Source organism: Emiliania huxleyi (assembly GCF_000372725.1).
Source record: "Emiliania huxleyi CCMP1516 unplaced genomic scaffold EMIHUscaffold_252, whole genome shotgun sequence".
In the NCBI taxonomy this organism is placed as follows: Eukaryota; Haptophyta; order Isochrysidales; family Noelaerhabdaceae; genus Emiliania; species Emiliania huxleyi.
In genome coordinates this window covers 27,064-34,563 of record NW_005200155.1, presented here as the reverse complement: position 1 = coordinate 34,563, position 7,500 = coordinate 27,064, and the positions used below count along the sequence as shown (strand labels likewise).

Genomic DNA, 7,500 nt, shown 5'->3' with positions numbered 1-7,500 from the left:
GCGAGGCGAGCGTCTGCCGCACCTCCTCGCCGGCGCGCCTCGCCTGCTGGATGAGCGGCCCCAGGTGGTCTCCGAACTGGCCAGGGTCGGGCCGGCACCCCTCCTCTCCGCACTGCTCGAGCTCCCGCTGCGCGCTCTGCAGCAGCAGCTCCTGCAGCCCGCGCCGCGCGCTGGTGGCCGCGGAGAGCCACGGTGCGGTCGGAGGCTCGAGGCTCAGCAGCTCGCGGTAAGAGGCGGCCTCGCCCGCCAGGTCCCCGTCCACAACGCACTGCTTGGCGCGGCACTCCAGCTCGGCGACGAGGACGCAACGCTGCAGCTCGGGCAATCCCTCGTCGGCGGAGCCGTCGGCGGCGGGAATGGCGTGCCGGGTGCGGCCAGAGCGGGAGGGCCAGTGGCGTGGGCTGAAGGCGGCGACGGACGCAAACAGCACGAAGAGATTCCCAGCCATTTATCCCGCCAGGGTTCCGGCTCCTACCCAGATAGGGGGTCTGCGCACTCACACCAAAACGCCCTACCTACCTACCTATTGCGGGCGCCAACCGCCAGGCTCCGTGCCCCACCTACCTACCTATTGCGGGGCCGCGCAGCGAAGCGAAAAATACCCGCTGAGCCCTCTAACTGGTAGAATAAAAAATAAAAAATCGCTCGTGCACAAGACTCGTCTCCCTCGGCCGCGTCTCCGCTCAACATGCACGCACAGTTTTCCAACAGCCTCGACGTGTTGCTGGAGGTCAGAGCCGAGCAGTTGTCAATCCACGAGCTGGCAGCTCTGCGCGCCGTGTGCGCCCAGCTCAAGCAGCAGGTCTGCGAGGCAGTACGCAGCCTGCATGCCGCCGAGCTTGCCAAGATTCTCCAGTGCACGACGACCTTTCCAGCAGTGGAGGAGGTTCGACTCGTCGAGATCGATTTCACGGAGTGGGCGGCGCATTGCGCAGAGCGACTCGCGCACCGTGTCGCCACTCACATCTTGTGGTTACGGAACGAACCGAACCACCGGTTCGTTGACCGCGCAAATGCGTTGACCTGCTGGCAGACGCTGCTGGTCAGCCGGCTTCTTGGCGTGCAGCCGCTGGAGCTGGGCCTCTCGGACGTGGCCACCGTAGAGGCCATGGATCGAAACCAGCTGATTTTGCGGCTGGAGGACATGTTCCACTCTGGCCAGGACATGGTGAGCGATTCGCGGCTCCAGCCAGAATCTTGGCGCCGCTCGCCGGCGGGTATGCTCCAATGGGACTCCGTCGACGCGATCCTGCCAGATGGGCGACGCGGCATCTTCCATGCGTCCCTCGACAGCGTCGTCGGCTGGAGGGCCAGTCAAGGGCGAACGATCGACCGCGGCGCGGCGTTCCTCTATCTGCGCTGGTTCACGCGCACATTCGGTATCGGCACGCACCCGAAGGCATGTGTGCATCATGCGCTGCGTGCTCACGCGGAGATCCGCGCGCTGCGTGGCCTCCTTCGCGACGCCACACGAACAGAGTCGGCCGATGGGCTGCTGCGCCTGCTCCGCCAGCAATTCGGCGCCGAGCGGACAGCTTCGATGCAGATCAGCCTTCGAAACGTGATCAGCGGGGCGAGGTCGCCGGGCGACGATTTCCCGTTGCCTGGGGTGGTTCCGGCGCTCGCAACGAGCTTCGAGGAGATGGTGAGAGAGGTCGCAACGCACGACTTGGAGCACGACAAGCGCGGCATCCTTCGGCGCAAGTGGAGGGCTGTGCTCTCCGGCTTGCACGCTTTTCGTCATGGCTTCAGCCGAGTGCAACAGCTCGTGGACGAGCTGACTGCAGATCAGCCCTGAGCCCCCTCACCCCTCACTTTCACCACAACAGTGCAGTATCAGCCGGAGAGCGTGAATCTGCTGACAGGGAGCACGCGGCTCGAATAGATTTTAAGTATGTGTATTTGGTTGGGGCCACGGATGCCAACCCCACGCAGGCTCCTGTCGCACGGGGTGCACCGCGGCGGCCGGCGCGCTCGGCAAACAGCAGAGCATAGTCGCCGAGCTTCGATGTTGCCCTCTCGCGCGTCAAGAAGAGAAATGCGCCCTGAGAAGAATTTAGGCGCCGTGCGTGATGAGGCGAGATGGCTCGGCGCCAAAAGCTCCGGCTCGCTGATGGAAGCTCTCCGGCCTCGCCCTCCGACGAAAAGGATACTGCGATGTGTGAGGTAGCGATTGGAGGTTGCAGCACAAACTCATGAAGCTCATGCGGCGGTCATTCGCTGGGTGGTGGAGCAGGCGCTCGCTCGGCCGCTCGCGGCCGGCGTCGCAGCGGAGGCCGCCTTGGGGGCGGCGGCGGCCTTGTCGCTCAGGGCGCACTTGCAGGCGATCACGACTAGAATCAGGGTCACGATGCCGCCGATGCATGCCGCGCCCACGATGAGGCCAATGGCGAGGGCGGAGAGGTTGCACTGCGTAGAGTAGAACACCGAGTTCTGGCAGAGCGGGGCGTACTTGAGGGTCTGCGCAAAGGGTGCAGGGGGCGGAGCGGGCGGAGAGGGCGGAGCTGCTGGCGGCCGCAATAAGGCATCCATATTGTGCCAAGGTAGGGCCCTGGCCTGGATCCGGCGTGCAAGCCGAGGTAGGGCCGTTATCGCCCGGTCGATTGCTAGCATAACAGATGCCTTCACGTTTGCCTTCGTCATCCGGACCCGCCAGGACACACGCCGCGGGTTCCGAATACGCCGCGGATTACGTAACAATTTGCACAGGAGAGGGGGACGGACGGCGGCAGAGGAGGGGCGGGCGGGGGAGGGGGGCAGGGGTAGGGCGTCTGCTGCCACGCCCCAGGGGGTGGCGCGGGATAAGCACAGGGTGGCGGGTACGGCGGCGCGGTCGTCGAGCAGCACGTGTACTCTCCCTTGAAATAGTTCTGGCAATCATTCCCTGTACGCACGGGCACAAACCCGCCGCTGCAGGTCGCCTCCTCGCCGGAGCAGCACGTGTACGCGCCTCCGATCCAGTTTTGGCAGGTTTCATATGTACGCACGGGCACAAAACCGCCGCTGCAGGTCGCCTCCTCACCATTCGGCGCACAGCAGTCGCCACCAGCACTCGTGCAGAGGCTATCGTCGCACTGGCCGTGCGTCGGCGCACAGCAGTCACCATTGGCGCTTGTGCAAAGGCTCTCGTCGCAGAAAAACAGTTGCGGAGGAGACGGAACTGCAACGTCGTCCTGCTTTTCCGGTGGGTGGCGAGACGCAGGCAGGTCTGGTGCCATGCCATTGCTGTTGGGATTGTTGCGAGATACAAGGAGTGCCAAGCCAGTGAGGGCGGCGAGAGCGATGACCGGGCGCGGTGTCTCTGGTCGCTGCCCGTTCGCCGCTCTTCATCGAGATGGGTCTCGCTGACGACGCGGTAGACGAGTTGCGTCGGGGCCGCGCGGCTCTTTCTCTTATTACTCTTCATCCGTGATGATTGCCCTATTGGGATCCCGGATCTGCTCCCTATAAAAGAAAACTTCGGCCGAGGCTTGTGCTATTCTAGCAAGAGGGCACTCAATGATTAGGTGCTCCCGGCCCCCCCGGTCGTCAAAGCCTTCTTCCAGCATTTTGCAGGATGGCTCTACTCGTGAGGCGCGACGTGAGATCCTGGGCGTGCGAGCGAGAGTGATTGCCGTGCAAGAGCACCGCGCAAGGGTAGCGCCTCACGGCGCGTTCGAATGCGATGGGCCAGTAGTAGCTCACGATGACATCGGAGAACTGAAACAGCCGGCCGACAGACTTGCCGCCCAACATCGTCCAAGTACTCCGGTCGCTGCTACGCGCCCGTTCGAAGAGGGCGACATCGTACGGCTCCGTGTGGTTGCCAGCAAAGCTCCATGTGCGCTGAATGAAGGCGAGGAAGGCTTCGTCGCGCGCGTTATACAGAGCGTTCCCATTGATGTGGTATCCCTCCTCCAAATTGCACCAGCTGCAGTGATGCCTCGGAGCGCTCCCCTTGACCCAAAAGCCGTCTGTCCGTGGAGGGATCCTCGCTGCTAGATACTCCAGCCAGCGAGGGCGCAGCGGTACTGAGTCCGTCTCCAGCTGCACCCAATAGCTGTACGCGCGAAGCTTGAGCAGCTCCGTTGCCAGCTGATAAAACATGACGTTGGGCGCACGCGGGTAGCTGTCGTCCTCGTGCGCGAGGTGGGCGGTGACGACCGCGAGGTTTCGAAAGCAGGCCGCCGCGCGGCCGAACAGCCGCATGGCCGTCGCACGCTGCACAAACTCCATCTCTTGGTAGATTATGAGGTCTGCGGAGATGTCACCATTGGCGAGGTCTTGCATCCTCCCAGGCCGAGGCACGAAATCGGAGGATGGCAGCATTTCGCACTCCGATCTGAGGCGAGCGTCGGAAGAAGACGCGGAAGCGGTATACTCAACTCCTGCCGCTGCCATGCACGGCAACCCGCTAGACTTGGTCCAGCGGTTTGCTGTGGCAATCAGCTTTGTCGCTTCTCCGCACTTGACGCAGATGGGCACCACCACCGCGATCCGCGTCGATGGGAGGGAGCGTCTCGCCAACCCCTGCACGTCGGCGACGAAACGCGGGTCTGTCGGTCCCACGCCCGCAACACAGTGGGCGAGCCACATGTGCACACCTTCGAGAGTAATGTGCGGTCTGATCTTGTCCCCAGAACTCTCGCATTTTAACTTCTCGTCCGTTTCTCGAGGTTGTGAGGTGGATATCCTTTGGCCGGTTGGGTAGCGAGGATTGGTGTGACGCGATCCACGCAGGCGTGTTTTCTGGCGGCCGACCGTCAGTGCACGGAGTTGCCCCTTCTCCGACTGCCCCGGCTAGTTCCCGAGGTCGTCGGGTGTGACCCCTGCGTCCCCCGAGACCTAGCGCGGGTGGGTTGGAGGGGGCTCGCTGCAGGGAAGGGCTGTGTAAGAAGCCGACCCCCGTAGTCCGCCCCACTCCTCCCCATCGGGCCGCATAAGCGGCCGCGCCTCGCAGATTCGTTTTCGCGCCCCTGGGTCAGGCGCGCGGGGCATCCCCCGGGTCGCTCGACCAGCGATCCGAAGAGTGGCCGCTATGCGAGGGACAGAGCGGGGCCCTCGGGGTACGCCTCAGTCCGGCCCTCCGAGGGGGGAAGGGAATTGCGGGGTCCCCACGGGCGCCTCTCTTCGGCCCTCCCGAGGGGGGGAGTGGAGCAAGGGGGTGGGGGGATCGGGGCGGGGGGGAGGGGTCTCGGTTTCGTGCGGCTAATACTTGCCTTTCGGGGAGGGGCCTCGGGAAAGGCGAGCGCAGTGGCGCGCGCCCTACGTAATCCCCTCCTCCCCAGAGGCAGCGAGTAGGCAGCGAGAGGGGGTATCGAGCGCCTATATGGAGGTCACGAGGCTGCGTGGCGATAGGTATGGGCGGTTGGGTGGGTGGGCAGGGCGGCGGGGCGGGCGGGGCGGGCGGGCGGGCGGGCGGACAGGCGGCAGGCGGTCGGGTGGGCGGGCGGGTGGGCGGGCGGCGGGGCAGGGTGGGGTTCGTATCTAGCGTCAATAGCAGCAGCGGCAGCCGCAGGCCAGCCGCAGCCGCAACAGCAGCAATCCAAAGCAGCAGCAGCAGCAGTCGCTCCTGCGGTGTCTAACTCTTTCAGTCTATCTAGGCGGCCGCGAGGTTAATATACCGAATAATGGTGTCAAAACACCGGGGGGTGGTCGCGGCGCGCAGGCACCTGAGGGGCTTTCGCCGAGCGCGCAGTTAGCTCGACGTCGGCCCCTCCACAACTCGCTCGCTCTCCGTCCGTCATGGGCTCAGCGCAAGACGCTCGCTCTCCGTCCGTTTTGAGAAACAGTACAAAAGCATGGCACTTGAGCACTTGAGCACTGGATAGGGTCGATTCCGCGTGGTACGGGACCCCAAAAAGCAGGGCCGCAAGAGGGGGGAACGAGCGCTCGCGATGAGTTGATGAGAGGGGGCTCTAAAACGTCGGAAACAAAAGAAAGCATGTAAGCATCCCGGAGGGTGGACTCAAACCGACGTTGAGTGCCGACGCGACCGCTGCGGATCATTCGTAGGATCGATCCACGAATAAGGATTGGGAGTCGGGCAGATCTGAGTCGGGGGATGCCAGAGCGCGAGCTGCGACGGTGTATCTCAGTCACCTTGAGCCACCGTCGCATATCCGGATATGCGACGGTGGCATCACAAACGACGCGTACGTATAAGGTGACCCTGCTGACTGGAGTGGTGTCGCGACCGCACTAATCCCGACCCCCGGTTTTTTCGCTCAGGTTTTCAAACTTGTTCTATCATAGTTAGCTGCTAAGTGAGAGCAAGTGGCACATCGCGTTCTCACCACGGTCGCCGCTCATGGCGCGGCGCGCCTGCGCAACGCGGCCCCGAGAGGGGCCGCCTGGCCACCGCTGCCACTGCGCCGCACGGATTTCACCCCACTTTCGCGACTGTGGCCGTCCAACAGTCTGCCGGCGCGGCGGGCGCATTCGAATGCGCCCGCTGCGCCGGCAGACTGTCAGTGCTATCCCGGGCGGCGCGCCAGCGAGCCCGGACGCTGGCCAGCCGCGAGGACAGCGCCATCGTCATCGGCGTCTCCTGCAGCAACTTCAACAGCACAAGGTAGCCGGGTCGGAGGCCTCCCGCCGAGCTGCCGAGCCACCCCGCACCCGCGCCACCCTGCCTCAGGGAGTCAGTTGAGAGGGTGCGCAAAACCTTACCAAAACTGGCACGGGTCACGCGCCGCTCGGGAGCCGCGGCGCAGCCTCCAGAGACTGCAACGACAGCGAGCATACGCGCACGCGACTAAGCAGCTAACTCGAGGGGTTTCCTCAATCAACCGAACGCACTAGGCTGGCGAAAAAACCGGGGCGCGGGATTAGTGCGGCACGGTCCACGGAGCCACACGCACACCCTATAGAGCTCTACCCTATACATAGCCTATACCAATACGTCTCTTGCGCGGTCAAAAAAAGCCTCGCGAAATACGGCTTTAATTATATGCTCGTCGCGAGAGAAGCCACGTCCACCGTCAGCAAAACACCACCTGTCTCCGCACATGACATGTCGCGAGACTCCCGCCTCTCACTGTCAAGAACCCAAATGCACGCCCTGTAGCTGTACTCCTTGATCGGCACCGGGGCGACCCACCGCCAGCTGCCCACCGCCCCCCTCCCACTCCCGCGTCAGCGCCCCGCGAGCTCCAAAGAAGCTCGAGGCGACACACCGACGCGCGCAGCGACTCGGCAAAAGAGAAGCGTCGGCGCCCTCGCAGTAAACCCTCGTAGAGCCCTCGTAGTAGTGTGCTCTCCTGCAGCACGCGTGTACTCGCGCCGCCGGTTGCCCCCCCCCCCCTCCCCCCCCCCAAAGCTCACCGCCACGTCACCCTTACCCACGGCGTTGCCCCTGTCGCGCCGGCGGCGCGTCTCGAGGTCTCGAGGCGCGAGCCTCAGCCGCCGTCGCCGCTGAGAGCGCGGTGGCAGATCGTTGGTGCCTCCTTTGGCGATGGCGCGACGCGGGCGCCCAGCCGCGGCACGAGCGCCTCCTTCGGCGCCTCGCACCGGCGCGGC

General features: G+C 64.4%; 4 protein-coding genes across 4 annotated transcripts in view; 1 reads left to right on the top strand and 3 right to left on the bottom strand.

Annotated features, from left to right (window-relative positions):
- The window catches only part of EMIHUDRAFT_237528 (hypothetical protein), a gene marked incomplete at both ends in the record, with an annotated part of 2,273 nt that extends 1,825 nt beyond the window's left edge, over window positions 1-448 (bottom strand). The window contains one exon of the mRNA XM_005777908.1: window positions 1-448. This exon is cut by the window's left edge and continues 38 nt beyond it. Coding sequence (XP_005777965.1) covers window positions 1-448 — 448 coding nt within the window.
- Window positions 449-688: 240 nt separating this feature from the next.
- EMIHUDRAFT_237527 (hypothetical protein) lies at window positions 689-1,798 on the top strand (the record flags this gene model as incomplete). The annotated part of the gene is made up of 1 exon (XM_005777907.1): window positions 689-1,798. One exon carries the CDS (start codon window positions 689-691, stop codon window positions 1,796-1,798), a length of 1,110 nt encoding a protein of 369 aa, XP_005777964.1.
- A 404-nt stretch (window positions 1,799-2,202) lies between these two features.
- On the bottom strand, window positions 2,203-4,269 carry EMIHUDRAFT_115422 (hypothetical protein; the record flags this gene model as incomplete). Its single annotated transcript, XM_005777906.1, has 2 exons — window positions 2,203-2,460; window positions 3,628-4,269. The coding sequence occupies 2 exons, from the start codon at window positions 4,267-4,269 to the stop codon at window positions 2,203-2,205; spliced, it is 900 nt and encodes a 299-aa protein (XP_005777963.1).
- Window positions 4,270-6,234: 1,965 nt separating this feature from the next.
- On the bottom strand, window positions 6,235-6,724 carry EMIHUDRAFT_237523 (hypothetical protein; the record flags this gene model as incomplete). The annotated part of the gene is made up of 2 exons (XM_005777905.1): window positions 6,235-6,303; window positions 6,374-6,724. The coding sequence occupies 2 exons, from the start codon at window positions 6,722-6,724 to the stop codon at window positions 6,235-6,237; spliced, it is 420 nt and encodes a 139-aa protein (XP_005777962.1).
- Window positions 6,725-7,500: the final 776 nt, after the last annotated feature.